The sequence below is a fragment of the Polypterus senegalus genome, chromosome 10 (assembly GCF_016835505.1).
Source record: "Polypterus senegalus isolate Bchr_013 chromosome 10, ASM1683550v1, whole genome shotgun sequence".
Taxonomy (NCBI): Eukaryota; Metazoa; Chordata; class Cladistia; order Polypteriformes; family Polypteridae; genus Polypterus; species Polypterus senegalus.
Window position 1 is genome coordinate 165,899,772 of NC_053163.1, and position 27,250 is coordinate 165,927,021.

The 27,250-nt window shown below is 46.3% G+C and overlaps 1 protein-coding gene across 2 annotated transcripts in view; it reads right to left on the reverse strand.

Annotated features, from left to right (window-relative positions):
• zgc:110366 (uncharacterized protein LOC550476 homolog) overlaps window positions 1-27,250 on the reverse strand; it is a 72,754-nt gene that overhangs the window by 16,832 nt on the left and 28,672 nt on the right. The window contains exons 2-7 of one of the 2 annotated variants that reach the window (XM_039767311.1): window positions 24,115-24,363; window positions 15,650-15,751; window positions 8,304-8,395; window positions 6,915-7,097; window positions 4,920-4,979; window positions 3,675-3,776 (exon numbers count right to left, since the gene is read on the reverse strand). In XM_039767311.1, the coding sequence (XP_039623245.1) occupies window positions 3,681-3,776; window positions 4,920-4,979; window positions 6,915-7,097; window positions 8,304-8,395; window positions 15,650-15,751; window positions 24,115-24,363 (782 nt within the window). In that variant the 3' untranslated portion in view covers window positions 3,675-3,680. The remainder of the gene's footprint in view (window positions 1-3,674; window positions 3,777-4,919; window positions 4,980-6,914; window positions 7,098-8,303; window positions 8,396-15,649; window positions 15,752-24,114; window positions 24,364-27,250) is intronic. The other variant, XM_039767310.1, reaches the window with a different exon arrangement.

Genomic DNA, 27,250 nt, shown 5'->3' on the forward strand with positions numbered 1-27,250 from the left:
GCGCCTTGGGGACCACAACGGATGTCAGTACTGGTGTCTGAAGGGCACAGGCAGACACGTCTGTGGGTTTGACTGGGGCGTCGCAGGAAAAGGAGGCAAAAAATAAATACAGAAATAAATAAATGAAACAAAAGCAAAGTCGGTGAAGCGAGGTGAGCTCCTCGGCAGCCGGCCCACCAACTTGTCAGGGCTTTCACTTTGTCACTGGCCTGTGCTGAGTCAAATTTCACAGGATGTGTTTCCAGGATGGCCTTGAGTCCAGAAGATGTGTTCTCTTTAGGAAGGGTCAAGCCAGGCAGGGGGGCCTACCACAAACACGGGGCCTCAAAAATAAAAAATCCATGGCCTTGGGCCGAGTCCTTGAGCATCAAGAATCAGAAGGGTAACCTCCAGCGCTGGGTAAGCCGGAGAGCAGCGGGCATTAGGGGCCTCCTTCAGTTACTCGCTGTGCACAAAACTCAAAGACAGAAAATTTTGGCAGACCTCGTACTGGAATGAGCGCCACTCCTGCTTAGCTTAGTCATGGTGGGGCGTCCTCCAACCTGCTTAATCAAAGCTCATCAGGGCCTTGGACAACATGCCAGTCTGCTTGGGCACACAGATATATTTTAGAACTGCCAATCAGTGTGATTTGGGGGGCGTCTACACAGACACAAAGAGAAAGTACAAACCCCCCACAGACGATAAACTGGGTTCAGGGTTCGAAGGTCACAGTGTTAACCAATGTGCAGCCACCTTAACCCCGGTCCACTGCAGAAGGTGCCTATGATGGGCACACAAGTGTCAGAATTGGTCCTCGGTTTGATGGAAGGTGGTCACCTGGTCCAGTGAGTGCCGTTTTCTGTCGCATCACGTAGTCGGCTAGGTACGTGTGGGGAAGAGATGACGCCAGGGTGCATCGTGGGAAGACGACAAGCTGGTGGAGGGAGTGTGATGCTTTTTGTCTGCTAGGAAACCCAGGGTCCAGAGATTCACATAGACATTCATTTGAGGAGGACCACCTCCCTAAGCATTGCTGCAGGCTGGGTGGGTGTACCCGTTCTATAACAATGCTTGGGTAGCTGGTATGGCAACAGTAATCCCCAATGGAGTTGGAATCTTTTCAGCAGGATAATGCACTGGACAAAGAGTTCTGGAATAGCTCGAGGGACATGATGAAGAGTTCAGGGTGTTGTCCCCATATCTCAGTTTAACAGTCCAGTCTCCAGCAGCTCCACCTCGCAACTTACATATACTGGTGTCCAGATACCACCGGACAACTTCAGGGGTCTTGTACCATGATTCGGTGTGTCGGATTTGTTTGGGTGGCACATAGAGGAGCAGCAGTATATTAGGCAGGTGGTCCTAATGTTCTGGTTCAGCAGCATACATAAAATACGGTAGTTTGGCCAACGGGGTAAGGGGGTCCAAATGTACGAGGTTTCCGGGACTGTGTGTGGTGTGTGATTGTGTCTAACTTTGCCTGTGGACCCTCCACAGGTTGATTTTCTCTTCATTGATGCTGCTGACTGGAGTTTTTGTTCTGTTCTCCTCCACTGTCAACCGGACTTTTCTCAATCATAACGTTAATGTACACAAGTCGATAAGAGCCATTTCTGTGAATAAGATTGAAGTGGCTTTGCTTTACTGCACGTTTAACCAACATAGCATTTTACGCACGCGTATTACGTATTTTGTAAAATGTGAAATGCAAATTGTACCCGTAGTACTGGACACCCAAGATGGGTCATCGGCTTAAATTCTAAAACAAAAATAATAAAGAAATGAAATCAGCCATCGCTTTAATGTTTAGGGCAGGGATTCTTAAATTGCCTTTTTTTGCAACCCCAATCTTGCTCTTTTTAGTGTCTTTTAGGTCCATTCCTTGTTGAACACCCGTACAATCGTCAGAGGGTAGAATCATGGCTGATTGGCATAGCGGATTGGGTCCCTCTTAGAGGAACGTGCCCGAGGTTGATGGTTCTGCTCCCACTTCTGAAACCATGTGACCATAAACCTTGAGGTTGTGTGTTTAAATCCCACTTCTAACACCATGTGACTATAAACTTTGAGGGTATGTGTTCTGCTCCCACTTCTGACACCATGTGACCCTAAACCTTGAGGTTGTGTGTTCTGCTCCCACTTCTGATACCATGTGACTGTAAACCTTGAGGCTGTGTGTTTAAATCCCACTTTTAACATTATGTGACCCTAATAATAATAATTCTTTGCATTTATATGCAAAGGCTTGAGGCTTTTCTCACTGCTCAAAGTGCACAGCAACTGCAGGTTAAGGGCCTTGCTCAAGGGACCAACAGAGCATAGTCCCCTTTGGCATTTACGGGATTCGAACTGGCAACCTTCTGATTGCCAGTGCAGATCCCTATCCTCAGAGGCACCACTCCGCCCCACTCAAATCCCACTCCTGACACCATGTGACCATAAACCTTGAGGGTATGTGTTCTGCTCCCACTTCTGATACCATGTGACCGTAAACTTTGAGGTTGTGTGTTTAAATCCCACTTCTGACACCATGAAGACCATAAACCTTGAGGGTATGTGTTCTAATCCCAGTTCTGACACCACGTGACAATGTGCAAGTCACATGACCTGCCTGTGCTCTGAATGGAAAAAGATAAAGAATTGTATCTGAAATGTCGAAATTGACCCCTTGGATAAAAGCGTCAGCCAAAGAAATAAATGCATATGAAATGTAAATGAAAATCAGACAATCCCAGGTTACCCGCGGAGAAGACAAATGGACGCTAAATTTGTTTCATTATTAATCCCCCCTTGTGTCAAGTTATTTTTGAATGAAAAACATGCAAATTTCGCCTGTTATGTAAGCCGTATTTAAATGCTGAAAATGCATGTACTGTTATTTGTTAATGTCTGCCACTTGGGGCAAAATGTTGGGTAGTTTACATTAGAATTAGTGCTAATAAAGGGCCATCGCTGAACACAAGTAGACAAAACCGAACCCCCTGGCCGAAAAGGTTGAGCTTCACTGCACTTTACCAAAATAAAGCTGAGCTCAACTGAAAGAGGTGGGGTGGGAGGTGAGGTGTGGGGGGGATTGTTCTGCTCCAGCAGGGCATCGGTTTTCCTGTGTGATGGCCCACCAAGTCACTCCTGAAGACTATTCTAGAAACACCAGCTGCTAGGACAGGTCTTTTAGAGAGAATTCTGGCTGGCTGATCAGCATTTGGTGGGGTGCGATACTCCCACCCCTGTGACCCCCCCTCCCCCTGTGTGTCTAGCAAGTCATTATTTATCACCATTTGACAGGAAGAAAAATATAAAATATAAATATATATCACAGGTCTTGACGGCGTATTCCTTCCATGCGTCTCTGTAACTACTCTGGGAACGCTAATGCAAATCCTGTGTCCCTTTGACCCCGCCCCAGCCTTGAGGCCAAACATCCCCCCCACCCCACCCATTGTTCTATTGTGGCTTATAATTGAGCCTCACATTTTGTTAAACACAACCATAAATCAAATTTTCAATCAATACCCCTCACGACCCCAGAGACCCCCTAACTTGAGATAAAGGTCAGGTGCACCCACTGCACATTAAGATAATCACAAGAGAACCTCTCGGCCCCTCCCCTGGGGAGGGTCTATTAGATTTGATAATATGAAGTGATTAGTCTAGTGATTTAAATACAAATAAAAAAAAGAAAGAGCACGCACGTTCTATTAGAGGACAGGGGTGGGATCCCAGGTCACGTGCCTCCCATCATGCAGTCCATTAAGTTTAGAAACGTCCTCTTCGTGAAAGGGGAAGTCAAACACCTACAGGGGGATCGGTGGAGACAAAGGGAGATATGCTAATTAGAGTGTGACATCATGTTTGGCGGAGGACTAGGTCGCATCACAAGTCCCCACTTTCTCAGCTCCCAATCAGGACAACATGAGCCTGACGGTGGTCTTTCATTGTTTGCTGAAGGCCACTGCTATTCTCTGTCCTGGGGGACTCTCTTTGAATACTGAAGGGTCACCTTGAGATTTCTGGTGTAAAATTGATTTATGATTTTTTAAAGTAAATTAAGGTGATGGGTGGATATGGCAGAAGAGTGATGACCACAGGCTTCACAGGCTTATGATCTTTGTTTCGATGTTAGTGAGCCCACAACCCCCTGCTGCTCTCAGACATGAGCACCCGCCCTTTATGCTCTTCTAACTGCATATTGAAGCACATTTTCTGAAACAATGAAATCGCAGGTTTGGAGAATTGGCCATACTTAATTTTTTCATTGTCTTTCCACTTTTTCTTTTGTGGATGTTTTACCTTGTAGATGCCACATGGGCTGGACGGGCATCTCGATCAGAAGAGGGGATGGTTCCTTACTGGGACGGGAGGCACCTAACAGGCAGGTAGGCATCCCGGCCAGGGTGGAGAGACCGGAAAGAAGGGACAGCCCATTGGAAAGGGAAGATGTCACTCGGGGCTTTTTATTCTCCCAGCATGCTAGATGGCAGCGGCCCCGGATATTGGTGCCCAGTGGGAAGCCTGCAGGGCTGCTTTGCTGGACTACATCTCTCCAGAGTCACTGGGTGCCACAAGAGGGCTCTGCAGGGAGACAAGCTCCCTGCTGTAATGGACTTTCACATGAGCTGGAAGTGCTTCCATCGGGCAGTGGCACAAGGCACTGTAAATTCCAACTACTGTGGTATCAAAGGAAGTGTGGTGGGGTGGCTATGGCAAGGGGGCTTCAGTCCCTAAGGCCGTCACTTCATTTCTCACCTCTGACCCCCTGTGCGACCACCGACCTGCTTGGGCTCCAAATGTAAGAATATGCATTGCAGTTGTATGTGCATAAAGACAAGATGGCTGGCAGCTCTGAACCCACTGCTATTGACTGTAAGGCAGCCAGGGTGGTGCGGGGCTGCCAGAGTGCTGGTGGACCAGTCATGTAAGCAGAAAGTGAGACATACCTGGCAGTTCTCCAAAACCCTCTCCTCTTTGGTGGACTTGGGGATGGTGATGATGCCATTCTATGAACCGCAGCACAGGGAAAGAGAAAGAGAGAGGCGAGGTATTAGCACATGTACGACTCGAGGACAATGTCATGCAGTTGCCAGCTTCCTGCTGGGGATAAGCATACAGCAAACAAAGCCCCCCCACCCTCAACCCCCCCTTGGAATTCAACAGGAAGAGAACACACGTGATGGTCATGCGTATCCAACATCAACACTCCGAGTGTGGTGGCTGGGCACCTCTTGGCAGCAGTTCCCCATGTTGCATATCCCACCTTAAGTGTGTTGGCATTGGAGAAACCCTGATAGGGTGAGAGATAGGGGTGGTGCCAAGAACTCACAGGGTCTGCTGAGGCTTGAGGCTGAAGACTGCAGCCCTCCCTAGCCCCCCGGGTCGTATCGTACCAAAGGAGAAGCACGTCATCCTGGCTCTACTTGACTATGGTGTCAGAATATTTCTACTCGGAGTATTTGGTGCTAACATTTTGTCAATACATTATTTTTTCCCCTATTCAAGTGGCGCAGGATTTTAGAAATTTGTAGAAATTAATTAAAAATAACAAAAAACTGAAAAGTCACATCGACACAAGCAGTCAACACGCTTTCCTTTGCTATGCCACTTGGATTTTGGCTCCGGTGCGTCCCGTTGCAGAGATCATCACCTGTGGTCTCAATTCAATTGATGTGGCATGATAGTTAATAATCACTAGGGGGCTCTGCCCCCCCACTCACACACTAGCCAATTTGGGGTTCAGCCTCTCGCATACAGTATGAACAATTTAAACAGATTGTTATTTTCATGTGAATTGTTGCATATGCATAATAGAACTAACTATTTAACATTACAGCGAGTAATTAACCAAAGTAAAAAATAGTAAAACGTAACAATTTGAAAGTAAATTATGTTTCATGTTGTGTTCGAGTTTTTAGTTGCGTTATACGATTTTGTTCTGTTTGGCTTTGAAATTAACATGCAATTATTTTTTAAACTTATACTTTTACTGTAAAACTTCAGTAAAAACAATTTTCGGAATTAACTTCTTGTTAATATCGCATTGAATTTTGATTCCGTGTTTGGACTTTCATCCTGACAACGCAGCGTATATCTGCCCGTGATTGAATTTCATTTCTTTCTCTCTAATAAATAAAATGACTTTTTCGATTGTTTGGCTCAGAGATTTGTTAATTGTCTTTGCTCTTCTAACAGGAAACTGTAAACATTTTAATACGAATGGCATATCGAGATTTCCTTTGGTGTCTAATGTTAGATGGACTATATTACCTTTCATGGACACATACTTCTTTCAACAGTAATTTGTGCGGTCGAAGACCGGACGGTGTTAACGGTTGTAGATATTCTTTGTGATATTGTAAGTTGATGTTTTCATCTTCCGCACCATCACCACCAACTGTTTCAGCAGAGTCTAGTGATACACATTTAACTAATTTGCCGTGTAACCGATTGACATTGTTCGTGGTAATTGTTTGACTTCATCGCTTCTCGGTGCTCGGATTGCCCGTGTACTCATTTTTTTCTGTTGATAACCCTTCGGGATGAAATTCTTCAATAAGATTTGGAAATAATATGTCTTCTTTAATTGGGAACTTAAAGTGAGGAAAACGTTAAAATGTATAAGAGCTGAGAACGCAGGAAGTGTGTCTGACAAAAGCATTCACACCAATGAGAGGTGAGAGGACTCTGGGTGTGGTTTGAGATGAGGGTGGGACTTGAAAAAAATCTCATGGCCAAGGTCTCATCTCGCGGGACTTGAAAAAGTCTCATCTCGTCACAGGGTTTTTTTTATTATAACAGAGAGATTACTTTTTGCCTAAAGATCTGAAGCCATTCATTGTGTCAAATAATATAAAAAAACTGAGAACAGCAAGATGGGGTGCACATACTTTTTCACAGCACTTTACAAGAATGCGCACCCGCTTACGGTCGGTCCTCACCTGGATGCTCCATCGGATGCTGATCTGGGCCGGAGTTTTCCCGTACTTTTTTGCCAGCTCAGTGATGGTGGGGTCAGTGAAGACTGCCCCTTTGGCCAGGGGGCAGTGCCCTTCAAAGACAATGTCCTGGCTCTGGCAATAGTCCACCAGCTCCTGTGGTCTTTGGAAAGGGTGATACTCCACCTGAAAAGGAGGGCAAGCATGAAGCGCAACATGAGAAAAGAGGCACCCCATCCCCAGTGCCTGACCACTGACTGGTGTCCTCCCAAACCCAGTCCTGCCCGTCAAACCTACCTGTGCCCGGCTGATATCTCAGGGGCACTTTTGGGTTGTGGTGAACTTGTAAAGGGCCCCTGATTTGGAGGCCCCCGAAGCACACTGGCGTCTCCTTAGCGACTGCATGTCTGAAATCGGTCAGAGTCGTCTCCATTAGCAGCCCCAGTGGGTGGGCAGTACCCAAACACTTTAACTCAACGGCTCAACACATTCAGGATGTTCAGCGGAATACCAGTCTGCCCAGTTATGGTTAATACAATCCTTGTTTGCATGGCGCCCAGCGCCTGGCAAATGGCCACACGGAACACAAAGTTCCAAGTGCCAAAATGTTGACTAGGATGACCCCGTTAGTCACAGACCACCTCCACCCCCTCCACTACGCACAACACTGGTCGCCTTGTTCCTCTTAAGCTTCCAGTCTGAAACAAAGCCACGTTAAGCCCACTGCACGCATTTGTTTACCACCCCCAATTTGGCCAGCACTAGATGTGAAAGGTAGGTGAGAGGTGCCATCTCGCTGGCAGAGAAGAAGAGAAGCCCAAGAAAGTGACATACTGGCTGCCAAGCCGAAGGACAAAAGCTCTTTAGTGTGTGCTTACTACTTCCGGACGCCACGCCACTGGGGGACTCTTCTCAAGCACTGTGGGGGACCAAAAAGAAAAAAAAAAATCACAAGGCACCTAATCACTCCCTCCCCATAACCCCCAAAGCGGCTTTTTTTTTTGGGGGGGGTCCTTGATTTTGGTTTCTTGATCCAGCCAGCCAGACAAACATGCAGAAAGTGGGGGATTTAAAGGAGAACGCCTTCCAAAAAAGCACCTACTGCAATGGTCATGTATGTCTGTCTGACTGTCTGTCTGCATATGAAGGAAATTGGTTACTAGTGGCTCCATTTTTGTTGAAATACGACACATTTATTATTCAAGAGAAAGTTGTCAGGACACTTGAAATTTCGTGGTGATGTCTTCAATACGGCGCACGGTGTTGAACGTTGAAAATCTCCCACTGAAAAGCTTCCACTAGAAGATCTGCAAAATGTGACACGGTAGTCAAGTGCATACTGCGTGAGGCCTTCGAGGTGGCGCTCGTGTCGAAGGGGTGAACAGGACCTACCTGATTGACGTGTGGCACAATACTGGAGTCCTCCTTGAGCTGCTCCAGATGAGAAATGAGGAAGTTGCTGACCCCGATTGCCCGGCAGACCCCTGCAGAAAAAGGCGAGGACAACAAAACAGCGTGGTATAGTGCATGGCTTTTCAACATTTCGGAAAATGTGCAATTGTGCGTACTTTGGACTCGAGCCCCCCCTCCCCTCAACCACACAAAAAAATACATCAGCATGCACACATCATAATAACATCGGCTATCCGCGATACGCACTCGTCATCATGCAGGTTGTTTACATTCGTCATGTGATTTAAGCCAAGAACGGGATGGTTGAGTTTGTCTCTGACACGCCATCTTATGAATTCGGGGTTCAATGCTGGACACAGCAAGTCTTCACTGTTAGTAGACGTGAGTAGCACTTGCTTTTGATGTCCGATAGGATGGACGACGTCTAATTGTGTTATCGGATGGTGGAATTCCCTCAACATTCACTGCCAAACTTATCTCCTCGCAAAGTTCCTCCGCCGCTGGGCGAATTAAGAGTCTCGTCAATCGTATATGGCTTTTTCACTTTAGAGATCAAATGAAGCCGTCTGGGCTTTAACTGGTACGGCAGTTTGTTTTTGACTTTACGGCGAAAACAAGTCAGCAGATTGATCTTTGGTGGTCAAGCGTCTTGTTAATTTAACAGGTTTCAGATGGTCATTTGCAAGCACCTCAGAACATACATTACTGCTCAAAAAAATGAAAGGAACGCTTTGATAACATATCATCAGATCTGAATGGAAAAAAAATCCTGCTGGCTCTCTCTACTGCTATGGACTGACGTGATAATGTGTGAGGAACAAAAGGAAATAAAAATGAAAATGTTCAACCTACAGAGGGCTGAATTCAAAGACACCCCGAAAATCAAAGGGAACAAAATGATACAGCGGCAGGCAGGCGAGTCCATTTGGCCGAAATGTCACTGCAGCAACTCCAAATCGTACTCACTACTTTGTATGAACCCAAGCCCCGGGCCGGATTCGACACTCGCACTCAGACTGACCAAGGAGCCTTAATTGCTTGCGACGCAAACAGCCAGCCTTTATTGAACATGAATAATAATAACGACGTCGTATCGAGATTAACATCAGACTATGTAACATCAACATTCAATAGCAGTTGTCTGAAAAGTGCACTTAATGCAGAAAACCTAACAATGAAATACACAAAATTTTGCAATTCTCTTACGAAACAGAGGAAAAAAAAATGAATTTGCAGAGACATTGGGTCAAAGTGACTCAGTTCCGGCTCTTGAGGGTAACAACTTGTCCACGATTTAAATTTCAGAATAGACCAGAATCCTGTTGAGGATTTTAAAAATTTTAAACATCCATGCCAGGCCCGCGGGACGGCTTTTAGTTTTACTTTTACAGATAACCACTTAAATAGCCATCGATTTTTACTGTACAACTAACTTTCAAGGTGAAAAATTGACTACGTGGCACTTACCGAACAATAATAAAGTGGCAACAATCCCCAACATATTGCAAAAAACGCAGCTAAATTACTAAGTAAACTGTTTAACGTAAAATTGATAGCATTAACTTGAAATCTTTGGTTAATAATAAACACAACGACGTTATAGTTACGTCACAGCCTAAAGAACAATAGTAACTGTATAATAAGTAACGCTGTGTGTGTCTAGGCGTCCGAAACTCGGACTCCAAATTTCATTCTAAGAATTATTTTGAGGTTAATATAGCAAAGGAAAACCGTTCAGCTTCCGGAAAATTCTCGTCTGTTTTCATCTGGGCCTATTTCAGGAATGGGCCTAATGCTGCAGCATCAATAGCACCCACCTTAATCCGGCCCTGCCCATGCCTGACAACGTCCTAATGAGACGACGGATGGTGTCCTGGAGGATCTCCTCCCAGATCTGGACCAGGGCATCACTGAGCTCCTGGACAGGCTGAGGCGTCAGATGGACCTAAACATAATGTCCCACCCAGAGGTGTTCTATTGGATTGACGTCAGGTGAGTGAGCGTGGTGGGGGGGTCCAGTCAATGGTATCAATTCCTTCATCCTCTGGCCACATGAGGCTGGGCATTGCCGTGCACCAGGAGGAACCAGCTTATGTCTGACAATGGGGCCAAGGATTTCATTCCGATCCCTAAGGGCAGTCCAGGTGCCGTTGTCTAGCCTGTAGAGATCTGTGCGTCCCCTCCATAGATATGCCTCCCCAGACTGACCATCACTGACCCCCCCACCAAACCAGTCATGCTGAACGATGTTACAGGCAGCATAACGTTCCCCATGGCCTCTCCAGGCCCTTTCATGTCTGTCACATGTGTTCTCATCTGTGAAAAGCACATGGTGCCAATTCTGGTATTCTATGGCAAATGCCAATCGAGCTCCATGGTACCCACTAGAGGATGTCGGACCCTCGGGCCACCCTCATGAAGTCTGTTTCTGATTGTTTGAGATGTCAGAGACATTCACACCAGTGGCCTGCCTGCCTGCTTACTGGAGGTCACTTTGTAGGCTCTGGCAGCGCTCATCCTGTTCCTCCTTGCCCAAAGGAGCAGATAGTGGGGTACCACCGACTCTGGGCGTCTCTGATTGTTTCCTTTCGTTAGTAAAACTTAAAATGGCAGTTTGACAAGACATCGTTTCACGTTTCCCTCCATCAAGACGTAAGCAATTCGCCAACCATTTGTTCTTTTCAGTGAATGACACGAATCGATTCAGTGGAGCTCAAAGGAATTGCTCTTTGATGGCCCCCCGTTAACGTCACGTGTTTTGAGTGGCTGTGATCAGGCGATATTTTAAGCCAATCTTACTTTCTAAACCTTAGTTACACAGACGTATGACAATCATCTGAGATGTGCATTAAAAACAGTCATTTTCTTATTTTTTTTAGTTTTATTGAATTTATTAAAATCACATAACATTCCATACAAGCAAGTTGAGTTTTGCAAAACTAGGATCGAAACTAATTAACCCCAACCGCAGCGAGATAAAAAAAAGCAATTCAAACGCTAAGCTAAGAAATAGGCTGGGCTCAATACTGGCACCACCTGATTAGCACAGTCCATAAGGGGCTGCTTCAGGGTGCCAAGCAGGTGGGCTTAGAGGCGCCTTCATGTACGCACATTTACAAAATGCGTGTACGGTAGGTTTTCGGTTTTGGAGCCTATGCCAGGTTTTATAAACGAGACCCCTGCTCCGCTGTGTCATTCCTTACTTCTCTCAGCCTTTGAGCAGAACACTGAGCACCCCAAAGCTGTAATCTCCTCCCTGGTGCAAGTCAGGGGTGATCAGGGGGTGTCAGGGTGCATTCACAGGCCACAGAGACACAAACAGCACGAAGCACACCGCAGGGGCCATATGACACGTGGTGGTGCCACAAGATGTCACGAGGAGCAGCTCTCTTGTTTGTAACCGAATCGAGGAGTAAGTCTTCATATATAAAAAAAAAAAAAACAACATAAAGTGTGCAGCAGAAAAGCTGTCTTCTCCGCTGGCTCAGTCTTGGCAAGAAGAACTGGGAGCTGCAGAACATTCGGCAGGCTGCACTGTAATTAAAGCCACTCAAATTATAGGAGGGATCTCCATGGAGACCAAAGCAGGGCGGGTGCCACAGCAAAAAATAAGGCAACCACCTCACATCTGGGAGGGCACGGAAACAAACTGGGGGGCCACTGGCTGAGCTGGGAGGTGCGAGGAATCAGCAGTGAGACCGGGAAGAATGGGCAGGTCAATGGCATTCTGAATGCCATTGACCTGCCAAAGGAGCTCCTTGGCGTACCCATGGGTGAGGCCGTAACTGACACAGACCCAGAGGGGCAGACACATCATGCCAAACGGGATTCATCCAATTCAGGCTTGTGGGAGTTATGGTGGAGATCGGGCTGTTATCCCTGACTCAAGTGTGTATTTTCTTTTTGTTTTTCTTTTTTGACGTTCAAATGTTACACTGGACAGGGAAGATTTTGCTTCTTGAACACTTCTGGCTGTATCTTATGGATTTTGTCAACCTGGTCATAAAACGTGCTTTTAAACAGTCCTATCCTATTTGTGTTATTTCCTCTCTTATTTTCAGTATACACTGGCTGTGCTCCCCGTCTCAGAGAGGATGAAACTGAAGTAACCAACGTAGACCTAAGCTGTAATGTCTGCAGTGCACCATGCATCTCTATTATGTGCCATTTGGTATGGGATTTGTAAAAGCAGTGATAATGTCTGTGATGTGCCATCTGTTGGAATGACAAATGCAATGCATATGTTTCTGTAAAATGCCATTTGTTACGGGATTAATAAAAGCAGTTTTAATGTTTGTGATGCACCATCTGTTGAAATGACAGATACATGGCAACTGGATGGACAAATAGATACACAGACACCTATTTGCAATAATAAAACACATTACTACAAATGATTGTGATCCACCATCTGTTAGAATGTTACAGACACAGCAACCAGATGAACACACAGACAGACACTAGTCCTTTTATTAAGGTGAACTGTAAAAAAAAAAAAAAAGGAAAAAAAGGACATGGTGAAGGATTGGGGACCAACTAGTACCTCATTTAATTTGGGAGAGTAGGAAAAGTTGACAAGAAAAGTTCTATCTCAATTGGAGAGAAATTGTTTAATTTTTGAAATTTTAAAATGTCCAGTGATGGGTGGTGGCACCTGTGGGTGGGTGCCCCAGCCAGGATTGGGCAAGTTCTCTTACCTGGATGGTAGGCTAACCTTTCAGAATGAAAAAAAAAAAAAAAAGAAGAAGACGAGGATCATCCTGCTTCAGCCACGACATAAGTAAGACATGCCAATATGGAAGTGGGTACGCTGCCAAGACAGGTTCAGGTTCAAGGACATGGGAAGACAACCTTTCAGGACTACATGCTCCTCCCTCAAAACACTAGATGGCAGCATTCCTGGGTCAAGATTCAAACACGGACACCCAAGGGCATGCTGGGACCTGTAGCCCTGAGGGATGGCCTTGTTGGCTTCTGTGGGGGCTGCCAGGGGGAGCTACCAGGATTAATGTTTGGGGCTTCCATTTCATCTGGAAGGGGTCCCAACAGGTTATACCCTAGCACTGCAAGTACACCCGCATCTAAGATAAAAGAAGCTACTCGACATCATCCAGGTGAGTTACAATTGGGGATGGAGGAGTTTGAGACGAACGAGAGAGAACTGTGTTGTGTTCTGACTACAAAGAAACCTCTTAGAATTGTGATGTTGTGTCTGGGGTACTGCAACGCCCCCTAGTGGTCACACACCCATTGAAAAGCATTGTTGAATTGGCAAACTCGTCCATCTGAAAAGATAGAAACCTTCTGTGTGGTGTCAATTCTCACCATCATTCTTTTGTTTGTAAAAATCCCTTTTTTTGTAAACGTTTCTTCTGGTTTTGTTTTCTGAACTGGCTTCTGTAATGGTGTGACAGTATTCGCCGGTTTCATGACTCTTTTTGGCTTTTGCCTTTATCTTTTCTCCTAGTTACTTTCCAAATAGCAGAATTGGAGTTGGCAGTGGGGTTGTATGGGCACACAAGTGGTACGAACATCAAGCAAAGGCAATTCCTTCCAACCCAACACTGCCATACACAAAATAACAAAGGGCAGATGATGGCTGCTTGACAATCTTCACAGTGCAAACCCCCCAACCAACCTGACAAAAGGCGCAGACGGCCCACCCACCTAACAGTTCAAAACAATTGAGAAGCTAAAAAAACAACATGACGGAAACAAGGAACAAACCCTCGTAGTAATTGTCTCACTTCTGGACCTTTAACAACGGTGTTGTCTGCTGAGAGAGTTAGGGTTAAGACAATTCTTATAGCCCTGGTCACGTGCATACGCACAAGGGACAGCTAAAGAGTCCTAGTGACTGCAATTCTACTGCCACTCCAGAGGTTGGCGCTGTGTCCTAATGCCTTGCTCTCTTCCACCCGTTGGAGACCGGCTGATTGACAGCTAGGACACTTCTGACATCACTTCTGCTGTTTGTCCACCTGGACCCGCCTCTTCCTGTCAGAAGGGCCCGAAACTAGAAGTTCCGCCATCTTGGGGCAGTTCTGTCTTGAACTCCGCAATGTTTGGCGTTTTTTTTTTCAATCTGGCTGCCTCCAAATATACAGGGTGGCCATCTTGGCACCCCAACTCTTTATCGTTGTCCTCTCTTTCTGTTACACCCGCCTTAGATGGATTTTACCTGTTTGACTATCAATGTAGGGATGTGACAAGATGTTAAACTTCACATTATAACTTTTATGGGTTATTATTATTATTATCTCTCTATATACAGTATATATATAAAATCCAATGTCTGTCTGTCCGCTTTTCCAAGAGAACTGCTTAACAGATTTAGGTTGTTTTTTATCTAGAATTTGCTTAAACATTCCGGTTGATTTTACGATTTCTCTCATTGCGCTATCATAGTTCGCTTTTGGTACCGATTTATTAGCGCGAATCCGAGAGACACACAGTGGGCAGAGGCCCTCCTCACTCACACTCCAGCCTCGGGGCGCTCCTGACCTCCGCTTAGCTAGCGAACGAGAGAACTGCTTAACAGATTTAGGTCGTTTTTTTCTAGAATTTGCTTAAACATTCCGGTTGATTTTATGATTTCTCTCATAATACTAAATATCACAGTTCACTTGCAGGAGAGTTACATCTGCGCTAATCCGAGAGAGAGGCTGTGGGCTGAGGGGAGTGGGAGGGGTGACGTCAGGACTAGGGGGCCAGGTGGGGCCCTCCTCAATGTCCTGTTTCACTACTACATGGGCGGAGCCAGGGGGATGGCTACTTTCAAAGATATCACATGGCCAAAAGTCGGTGGACACAACCGTCCCTCCAGATGACCGAGTTCAGATATTTCATTGTTAACGGGTGCATCAAGTCAAACACACAGCCAGGCAATCTCCATTGACAAACCTTGAGTCACATCAAAGAGCTCCATGGCAATAAACGAGGCACTGTCATAGGATGCCACCTGTGCCACCAGCTGTGCCCCGCTCAACTGTAAGTGCTGTTATATTGTGAAGTGGAAGCTTCAAGTAGCAGCAACAGCTCAGTCATGCAAACTCTCATCGCCCCACCAACATCAAGCAAAGGCACTTTCTACCAACCCAACACTGGCATACATGAAATAACAAGGGGCAGATGATGGCCTCTGAACACCAGTGCAAGTCCATGACAACACCAACGGTGCAAATCCCTACCAACCTGACAAAAGGCCCAGACGGTGTTCACTTCAAAAACACTCCCTCCTCACACGTCACTGCAATGTTTCACCCTTCCCTTCACCCCAGACTGGTCCAGCAGTGCTGGGCACCACAGTTGGCGCTGCTACATACCCTCATCATACAGCTCCTCCATTGCCCTCCACGTTTCAGCTCGTATCTCTCGGCTGGACGTAGTCGGTGACCGTCCGTCTGGCCAGTGGATCAGGTACAGATCTGAGAAGAACAAGAAGAGTCCGGAGGTGAGTCTAGTGGAGCAGCCGCTCAGATCATCAGATGTCTTGGGACCTGTCTTTACTGACTGACTGAGTAGATGACAACATGCAAGCGTCTGAGGGAGTTCAGGCCCCAGAAACTGGAGTTACCAGCATGTAGCTAGAGCCCACAACTCTAAAACCCCTAAGCGAGTCGTCTTTAGGGTCAAACGTTACCGGACCTCTCCAGCCTAAGATCCATTTAGCAGGAGAGGGCAACAATGGATGATCGAGATCTTCTGGTACGACTCAACTGCCCAACAAAGTCTTCTGCAGTTTTTGATGGGTTCTTCTTATTGTGGAGTGGAGTGGTGGCTCTGAGGGTAGTGATCTGCGCCAGTTTGAATCAGTAACTCTACTCTGTTGGGGTCTTGAGTAAGCCCCTTAAAACCTGCAATTTCGTTGTTGTGGGTGTGACATTAATCTGGATCAGCCCTGCAAGGAGGTCCTCCGACTTACAGGGAAAACTCAGGGGTTTGGTGGCAGTGCTGGCACCTCAGCTACTATTAAAAAAAACTCCCACTGTTCCAGGGTGGTGCTGAGGTGTCACCCGTTATACCCGGGTCCAAATCCAGGGGGCTCATCATGTGGTGGGTGAGGCAACACGCTATCAGCACATGCTCCCAACCCCTCACTTTTGTAACCAAATCTACGGGGTCAGTCAGTCAACCCACGGAGCAACGGCACCTCAGTCACCCAAACTCACAGAGCGGGCCCACCGAGTGCTCAGGCCTGTCAAAATGGCCTCTCCACTGTGGCGTCGCTCAGAAGGGGGGATTCCAAACGGCCAATGCAAGCAACATCTGCACAAAAAACGCGAGTTGGGAAAGTTCATGAGACGCGTTTCCTGCCCAAGACCCCCATGTGCAATGCCATGTGTCGGCCTGAGTGGCGTAAAGCTGTTTACATTTCTGCATCGGCCCTTTGATTTTCAGATTTTTTTTAAATGGAGAGGCCTTCTTAGCTTATCCCTTTTGACTGTCCTCTTCCCTTTGGCTTGGTCACCCCCTTTGGTTTTCCTCCACTCCAATGTTGGCGTTTTTGTTCTCCTTTTTTATTTCCTAATAACAAACTGACTGCTTACATCAGGAGTTTAGTGAACGCACACAGCACGGCATTTCATAATGGCGGTCGTATGGAAACACACAAGAGGAGCAGACACAAACCGCTCTGTGGGCCCACCACACTCTTGTACTTGTTATTAATGCTCCAGTCCTTCAATCCTGGGGGGGGGCCGCAGTGGTTGCAGCTCTTCATTCTAACTGTTGTGGAAAACACGAAGCAAACAGAGAAAGGTTTGAAGGTCAGTGCACCCCGTATATTATTGACAGCAAACAAAAATGAACGCAACTGAGTAACCATTAAAGACGGAGTCACAATTAGTGACTGATCACGAGGATGGGGTGCTCGGGGTTTATAGGTGCAGGATGGGAAAGGGTGGGGTCCTCAGTTGGTGAAGGAGGTCTGCAGGAGGGCGTGTCGAAGCACCGGAAAGTGGGTGGGGTCTTAGCTGGGCTTTCCTTCTGGTGGTCTGTGGAAGAGGGAGAAAAGGCATTCCTACCGTTTGTCGACCTGTTGCCCCCAGTTGAGCCCTTGGACTGCGCGTGTGACACCCTCTCCCTAATCAGTGACCATGCCATCTTTTGCCTTCATTTAAATAGACCTGCTGTTTACGGCGCAGACCCCTTTATTGATTTATTTTCCCACCTTAATTAGCAGCCAGACAATAATGGGATAACAAAACAGTTAAATGAGAACCTTACACTTCTTTTCCATAATTTACTGCAGCCAGGGGGTCCGACAAGTGTATCTTTATTCTTCATGGCGTTCCTGTAGAGTCGCGTGTGCAGCCACTCATGCACCACCTGCGGCCCCTCTTCATCTCACCTGAAAGCCTTTCTGCCCCTCGCCTCTTCTTTTTAAACCACAAGACAAGGATTATATTTTTATATTAAAGAACCATCAACTACAAATCAGATCAAATTAATAATACATTGAACAATTATTACAAAAGTAAAGTTGAATAAATTGGACTCTGCAGCTGCATGAATCAAATGTAAAGTAGCACTTCTGGTTTGCGGGAATAGCCCAAAAGTTGATAGGAATCTACGTTTTGTACCCAATACTTGGTTGACAAAGTGAAAGCGTACTCAAGTTATCGTGTTTACACACACACACTGTGGTGGGCGGCCGGCGCCCATGCCTGCCTGGGATGCCCCTTCTGTATATGGGCCAGAGGAACAGACATGGGCTGCACAATACCTCCCTAGGGTGCCCAGGGGTTGCAGCGGTGCCTTGGACTCCCACAGGGCTTCATGGGAGTTGGAGTTGGTTAAAGCCCTGTTCAGATCCGAGGATGCCACCAGGGGGGGCTGCAACAACTCCAGAGCCCTCTTGGGTGGGTTTTCTGCCGCTGCCGGAAGTAGGTCACCTGGAGCCCTTCTGGGGGTGTTATAAAATGAGCCAGCAGTGGTCACTCCGGGAGCCAGAGTCAGGAGGAGGGAGACAAAGCTGCCACAGAGGAGTGGAGTGGAGGAAACAAGAAGAATTTATTTTGTGTTGTGCCTGCGGGACACAGGGAAGACATGGCCCCCAAGCGAAGAAAACAAAAGTTTATTTATTTTTATAAATGTGCCTCCGGTGTCAGTCTGTGGCGGGTCCAGTGCCAATATAGCGCCTTTGTCACAACACGCACAGACAGACAGACACACAGACATAATTCCAAAAATTGGTATTTTTTGACTCAGGGAGGACTAAAACGTCAGATTTCATCAAAATCTCGAAGTCGAATTTTTGGACGATTCCAATACTCTCTCTATACTTCACAAACAAGAAAGTAAAAAAGTGACAGTTGTGGAAATGGCTGCAGAAGGAGAGCACCACCGGGCTTCATTAACAACAAGAATCGAATTGTAATGAAGAAACTGGGTGGACTTAGCGGGTCGCCTGCTGGCTCGCATCACGTCTCATTTTTTGGTTGGCTGACATTTATGGGGGATAAAAAAAGAAGCAATTCAGAGGACAGAGTCTTTAAAACAAACAAACAAGGCAGTTAAAATGAAGTTGATGAACAGAAGAAATCAGACCCTGATTTAAGAATGTGGCAGGAAGGGAATCCTGCAGTCACAGCGGCCCATCCGGGATTGGAGATGGACACCCCTGTTCTAGTTTAATAGGTGTGGTGTCATGTGGCAGGGCAGGAGGGGACAGGTGGGCATGGCTTTCAATCAGCTCGTCACACACTCCACTGTGCCACGAGGAGGTGAACTCGGCTCACTTCACTAGCATGGTATCCACCCTGTGGTTTCCCATAGGAGTTTCCTCCTTCGATTTTGGTGATGCCGAGTGGTTTGCTTATTTTAGGTGGGTCATGGCCTAAGCCATCACAGGCACAACAGCTAGGATCATGTGAGGCCTTACTACCAGTGTCACCTAAAAGCCCACGCTCTTCTCTATTTATTTATTTTTTTTTTGTGTGTGTTTATTCCGCCTCTTCCTTTCACTTCACCCTCTTATCTGACACCAGCATGCGCCCAAGTCCCAGTACAACAATGTGAAATGGGAGCACATAAACGGCGGAAGCGGCGCCCAGGCCCTCTCTGCGCACTCTGACAAGTGACTGTTTGCACAGCTGCCCCACTAACCCCCCAGTCTAAATCCCAACTTCCTCACACTTCCCATTCCACTTACATCACATCCTGGACACAGAGTCCTACTCGCTTCTAAATGTGGCTCCCCTGACATCACTTTTTTTTTTTTTTTGTTCTGGGACCACTGTGCTCCTCCAATCTGGCCACACCTCCGCCAGCTCTCCGGGGGGACGTCAACTCCTGGGACTCAACCTCAATCCCTGGGGCAGGTGGCATTTAGCAGAACAGGGAATGCGAAAGTCAAATGAGCGAGGGCAGGATGCCCACCAGCACCTCCGACAATAGGACCCCGGCAGGGAGCCCCCTGAGTGTAGCGGCTGAAGGAAAGACAAGAAGAAAAGGACAATAGGACCGTTCTCTTAAGATAGCAAGAAACCTGGCCTGAACTGGGCTGTAGCAACAGTTACAGCAGAGGGGGGTACGTTTGTTGAGAAAATCTCTTGGCAATAAGCTCATCTCAAGATTTTCTTTTATAATAGACAGATATACACGAGCTGTGTAAGGAAATGTTGAATTAAAGCCTGGGGTCCTAGAAACTATTGAAATTATCAGGAAATAAATTGAAATGTAGAAATGTCAGGTAATTGAAAGGAACCACGCTGGGCATCTCTTTCCTAGGAGGATTCGTTTTGCTGACGTACTCGCCTCGCTTGTGTATAAAACAGATACCGTTTAGCCGATGTTAGCAGCTAAGCACCTTTGTCTTTCTTCTGAGGTTTCGTTTTGCTGACATGCTGGCCTCGCTTCTGCTTCGGCTAAGCGAGTTTGTTTCCTCGGAGGCGGAGCCCTAACCCCGACTCCACCTCTCACTTCCGGGCCGGACAGACTACCACACTTCCACACATAGACGTTTATATATAAGACATATATATATATATATATATATATATATATATATATATATATATAAATAAAATCCAATGTGTGTCTGCTCTGTTTTTCACAAGAGAACTACTTAACGGATTAACATCAGGTTTTTTTTCAGTTGATTTTGCGAGTTCTATTATATAGTGCATCCATCTATCTATCTATCTATCTATCACAAATCTGTCTGTAAGCAGTGAGGACTTGCAGGAACAATACATTCGCACTAATCCGAGATAATGGGGGCGGGGCTGAGGAAAGGGGGCGGGACATCAGGAGTGGGGAGCTGGGCAGGGCCCTCCTCATTGTCCTGCTTCACTAATACACAGGCGGCGCTAACAGCAGGGGACGGCTAGTATATTATATAGTGCCTTTACATCTATCTATTTATAAGCAGTGAGGATTTTATACCTTACCAAGATGGAGATCAGGTGCCCTGTCTAGCTAGAGATGGCAGCCTTTTCAGTAAGGTCAGCCCTGACATGAAAACACAGCCCGTATTTCGGTGGAGATGTTTCAGAGGGTCTTTACTGTCGCATGTAATTCTTACTTGTGTGTGCTAATGGGTGTCATAGAAGAAAGTTCTGCATCCTACTGTTCCCGCCTTATAATCCGATTCTCAAAAGCTGTGCAGTCCTTGGGTGTTTGGATACTGCGGGTGAGCCGCAGGGGACAGCTAGTATATTATATAGTGACTTTACATCTATCTATCAATCATATCGTGCCTTTACATGCATCTATCTATCAAACAATCTATCTTTTGCGACTTCTCTCATCACGCTAAGCATCAAAGTTCAGTTGTTGGCACCGATATATTTGCGCAAATCTGACAGACAGTCTACGGGCTGAGAGGAGGGGGAGGCGGGACCTCAGGAGTAGGGAGCTGGGCGGGGTCATCCTCACTCACGCGCCAGCCTCGGTTCAAGTCACTCTACCTCTCGCCACGTGTTGGAGTGCACCTGCCCTCCGCTTAGCTAGCGATACCCGTTTGTTCAGCCGACATTATCATCTAGAGATTGTTAAAGAGTAACGTTGGACATTTTTGAGAGGTTGAGATCAGCTCTACGTGTGTTTTAAAGGGTACCTGCTCACTGGCCGCGTGCTCTTCTCCCCACGCAGGGGACGCTCTCCCGTCAGAGCTGAACACGATTAGATGCAGTGCCAACGTTTGACGTTGGAGTGTACCTACCTTTTGCTTGGCCAGAGATGTCAATGTCAATTTATTTATATAGCACATTTAAAACAACATAGGAATGCTGTGGCCAAAGTGCTTTACAATAATAGAATAAAAGAAAACAAACAAATAACATAAATAGAAATAAAATATAAGAACATAAATAAAATACATAATAAATAGAAGTAATGTTATATAATCACAATGAGGAAACCATCAGCATTACTGAAGGTCACGGAATGCAAGTGAATAGAAATGAGTGTTTAATCTCGTTTTGAACAGTTCAATTGTCGATGACTCCTTTATGTGACGAGGTAAAGAGTTCCACAAGCGAGGAGCAGCAGCTGTCCGTCCCCCTTAGTTTGACATTTGGTACGAAGGACAACAAGATCAAAAGATCTAAGCACTCTAGATGGCTGGTGTAAAGCACATAATTCAGATAAATAGGCAGCAGTGAGCCCATGTAAAGATTTAAAAACTAGCAACAAGATTTGAAAATCAATTTGAAAACTGACAGGCAGCCCGTGTAAAGAAACTAATATTGGAGAAACACAATCAGACTTTCTTGCCCCAACCAGAAAGCGAGTGGCAGCATTCTGGACCAACTGTGACCTGCGTGTCAGAGATCTGCTCATCCCAGAATACAGCGAGTTGCAGTAATCGAGGCGAGAAAAGATAAAAGCATGAGTAGCTTTTTTTAAGATCCCGAGAAGATAAAAAAGGCTTGATCTTACCTAAGAGACGAAGCTGGAAAAAGCAACTCTTGACTACAGAATTTACTTGTTTCTCAAAAGAGAGGTTGCTGTCAAAGATAACACCAAGATTGCGGACTTGATGTTTGCAAAAGACAGAGGAAGAGCCGAGAAGTCCAAGACCAATTTGGGCTTTAGCTGAACGACCCGCTATAAGCACCTCCATTTTATTTTGATTCAGATCAAGAAAATTATCAGCCATCCAGGATCTTAGTTCAGACAGACAGTTGTGCAGTTGATTCATTGCAGAGTTGCAGATGGGAATATAAACCTGAGTGTCATCAGCATAGCAGTGAGAAGAAATGTGAAATTTCCTAAAAATAGCACCAATAGGGTGAAGGTATATAGAGAATAAAATAGGACCCAAAATGGATCCCTGAGGAACACCACATTTAACAGGAGCAGCAGATAAAAAAGAGGAGTTTAAAGTCACTGAAAGTATCTACCAGTTAGATATGACCTGAACCAGTAAAGAGCAGCACCTTTAAGCCCAACAAGATGTTCAAGCCCCATCAGCAATATCTCATGGTCTGTAGTGTCAAAGGCAGCAGACAAGTCAAGGAGAAGAAGGACTGCAGCGCCACCTGAGTCAGTGATAAGAGAGATGTCATTGACTACTTTCAGGAGGGCCGTCACGATAACACCTAAAGCCAGACTGGTAGATCTCAAATAAATTATTGGAGTGAAGGTGATCGACCAATTGATTATAAATAATTCTTTCTAGAATTTTAGCCAGAAATGGCAGTTTGGGAAATTGAGCAAAAATTGGCTAAAACTCCAGGATTTAACTCTGCCCTTTTTAGATGGGGATGGACAAAAGATACCTTGCCAACTTTTTACATTTTTGGCAAAGAGATCACAGCTACATTCTCACCCCTGATAGCAAAACCAAAAATATTGAATATCAAGAGGCCCTCGGAGATGAAAGCTATCAATATAAATTCTTCTCAATACAAATGATTACATTTTTTTTGGTTTTTAAAGTTTTGTCCCGTTTCACTACTACATGGGCGAAGCTATGGGAGACAGCTAGTGCAGAATAAACTCTAGAGAATGTTGTGCATGAAAATCCCAGGACAGCAGCAGACCAGCCCGTCTGGCACCGACAATCATGCCACATGACATTGTTTTTATTCCACCATTCTGAACATGCACTGAAGCTCCTGACCTGCATAACTGCAGGATTGTATGCCCTGCACTGCTGCTGCTGCTGCCATCACTTGATTGGCTGATCAGGGAAGCAGGTGCCCAGGTATTCCTAATAATTTTCTTAGTCACTTTAATCTCATGCAGAACTCAACTGCCAGGGAATTGCCAGCCTAACAGAAATGCGCCAACCCCCATTACCAACCCCCCCGACGCCTCCTGTTTTTGTTTCCTGTCGGCAAAAAACAATGCACCACCAGTAATGTCTGAGGAATGCAGGACAACTCGCAACGAAGGTCCTTGCCATTGTCATTTTTTCCCCCTCACCAGTAACGTCACTCTTTCCTTCCTCTACAAAGTGCACTGACTCAGTGCACCGCTGACAGAGGGTCACATCACAGGCTCTTCCTGCCCACTTGTGGGCCAAAAAAGAAAGAGAAATTGTGTTGGTGGAGGATTAAACATTCAAGCATGCCAGCTTTAGCTGGAACAAGGCATCCACCCCACAAGAGAACCCTTGTGACAGGGCACTCTGTTAAAGGCGCTATATAATATTAATAAAAAAAAAAAAAAGATGGGCCGAGGTGTCACTCTAGAGCCTGGTGAGGTCAGAGCAGCCCCCCCTTAGCTTCTGATTTGGCGCAAGGAGGCGAGGACTCACCCCCTCGAATGTCTCTGTGCACCCTGTGCCACCGCCATCCATCACAACATTGCCTGGTAGAGAAATAAAAACCCGCACCTAAGTAGTCGACTCCCAGTCTTCTGCACGACTCCAGGCAGGCCTGCTTGGTGGTCTGGTACCCATAGTCCGTGATCCACAGCTTGGACGTGATCCACAGCTGCTGCCGCTCGACGCCGCTCTCGCGGATGGCCTTCTGCAGGTCGGACTCGCACCCGTAGCGCTTGGCCGTGTCGATGTGGCGAATCCCGCATTCTCTTAAGGCGTAGACAACAGCACGGTGGGAGTAGCCTCCATGGTGAGATGTGCCTGGAGGGAGGAGTACAGGGAAATAAATCGAGTGGGTTAGCATTTGGGTATCCAAAAATAATAAAGCAAGCTGCACAAAACACATCCCGACGCTGTGAGGTGTGGACATGTGTCTGGGCAGGTGGGAAAAAGCGGATGCAGGCAGTCCTGGGAGAACACGTGTGGGCTCGTTGTGTATGTTAAACTGTTAAGCCGATACCTCAATACATGACTGTTAGCCGGAGGAGATGTCACATTCATGTTGCTAGAGGACGTCCGATTACACGACCAGGGCCGACCTTTGTTGTTGGTGATGTGGTCAAGGTAGGCGGTGCCAAGTATTCGTCATAGGCACCGCTGGTGTGGCACGTTGAGACGATGAGCAATGCTCACTCAAATGGAGCGTAGGCACTCGGCCTTTAACTAGAGTTTGGGGCTGGGCCTGCTCCTTGGTTCAGACCGGTCTGGCAGTGCCAATGTGGAGGTCTGCACTCATTTTGGTAAGATCGGGGTGGGGGTCTTAATATTAAACAACACATTTTGTGGATGCCAACTTTGATGTCAATGTATGATCACACACACACACACACACAATTAAAGGCCCAAACACACTTCACAAGTTTGCTGTGCCAGTCCTTGTGGGTGGCATTGCGTCACAAGGCACAATCCCACCCTTTATTGTGGTTAATGCACGTGGCTCACACTCTCACTGATGTGTACACACACACACACACTGACAGACACGCACGCAGCAAGCACATGTCATCCATACTTTCAGGAGCAGCCAGGGTGGGAACGCAGGCGTGTGATCAGGGGATTACGGAGAGGCCACCCTTGTGTGTCTACACATGACAGCCTCAAAGGCACGGACATTCCTCCAAAGGAGACGCTGCTGCCTTAATTTCTCTTTTTATCTTCTTACATTTTGTCAAATCCATCCACCCTCTGGCCAAAGACGAAACTCCAATAAGAATGGCTGAAAATGTGCTTGCGCCATGAAAGGTGCCCTCTGCACTGAGCCTGTAAATGCTGCCGTCTCTAAGTGGAGCGCTGATACAAAACAAGCATGAAGGGCACTACATTCATTTAGAATCTCCAGTCCACCACAGCTATATCCTGGGCAGCGCCAGTCACCCCACGAGTGGTGGGCATGTTGATTCACATCGCCGATTTGATTTGTTCAAACTACAAAGTACACGGAACTAGTCGGCATCTGTCAGCAGTTGGGATAGACAGCTAGGTGTCTCCCAGTGGAGGTCGGGTCCAGGGGACTTGCGGCTCATTATCTGGTCAGAGCCCTTTAGAGGAGAGAGGAAGAGGAGAGCCATCCGCAGCACCACTGAAGTGTCAGAGAGAGCCTCAAGGTGGCTGCGGCTCAGGAGAGGAGAGCCATGGGGTGGGAGCAGCTAGCCGTTTGGACACACGCTGGGGTCTGATCAACCCTGGTGGGGTCAGCTGGAGGAGGATGTATGACGTTGAAAGACCCGATGATCCCAGACTGAGGCATCAGCAGACATTTATTCACAGCATTCACAGGAGTCGTTTTGTCTGATTCATCAATACGATCCAAGGCTGGCAGCAGTAAAGGAAAACCTTGCTTGGTTGGTAGGAATATATAATCTCGAAATTCACATATTGTTGTAAATATTAAACTATATGTTAAACATGCTGATAATTCATATTCTTTAACATTGACCTGTTTGAAAGCACACGACGTATGACAGCACAGTGAAAACACACAATTAAACTAAGACAATACATTTTAAGGATCACAAGTGAATGAGAATCATGTGACTCGTTCTTGGGTAATGATTCAGTCTACGAATGAAATGAACGAGAACCTTACACCTAATTCACGGATAAGGAATCGATTTGTGAATCACATGAATGAGAATTGTGCGGCTCATTCGCAGGTAGTGATTCAGTTTGTGAATCACATGAATGAGAATCGTGCATCTCATTCGTGGGTAATGAATCTGTTAATGCAAGAAATGAATGAGAATCGTGGGGCTTGTTAGTGGGTAGTAATTCAATTTGTGAATTACCTGAACGAGAATCTTACACCTTGTTCATGGGTAATAAATCAGTTTACAATCAAATAAATGAGAATCATGTGCCTTGTTCACAGGTCAGGAATCAGTTTGCAAATCGAATGAGAATTGTGCATCTCGTTCGGGGGTAATGAATTCATTTGGATGATAATTGTGTGTCTCATTCATGGGTGATTATGCAGTTTTTAAATCAAAGGAACGAGAATCTCTGGGTCTGTTAGCAGGTAAAGATCCAGTTTGAGAATCAGAGGAACAAGAATCATCCACCTCTTTCCCGGGTAATGTATCATTTTGCAAATACAATCAGTGAGAATTACGCATCTTGCGAGCAGGTAATGATTCAGTTTGCGAAGCAAATGAAAATGAATTGTGTGCCTCATTCGTGGTAAGAAATCTGTTTGTGACTCAAATGAAGGAAAATCAGGTGCCTCGTTAGTGGGTAATAAGTCAGTCTGAGAATCAAATGAACGAGAATCTTGCTCCTTACTCAGATGAGGTACGACTCCTCCTGTCCTTTCACAGCTCCCCCTAGCGGCATCAATCGGTACCCAACAGGGCTGAGCAACCAAGCTCAAAGTCCCAGGATGCCCTGTGGGAATCCGGGGCACCACTATACTCCAGGGGAGCTGCCATCTAGTGTTTTGGGGGAGGCAGTGTCCACATGTAGCTTCCTTCCCCCATCTTTCCGTCTCAGGGGTGTCCCAGCCGGGCTGACCTGCCGGCCGTCTCTCACAATGTTCAAAACATGCAGATGTGAATGGTCATCCTTAATCCTCCTAGCATGACAGACTGACAATGTGTGCCCGACTGTGCCCTGCAATGGACAAGTTCAGTGTTTGTTCCTACAGTTCACCCGA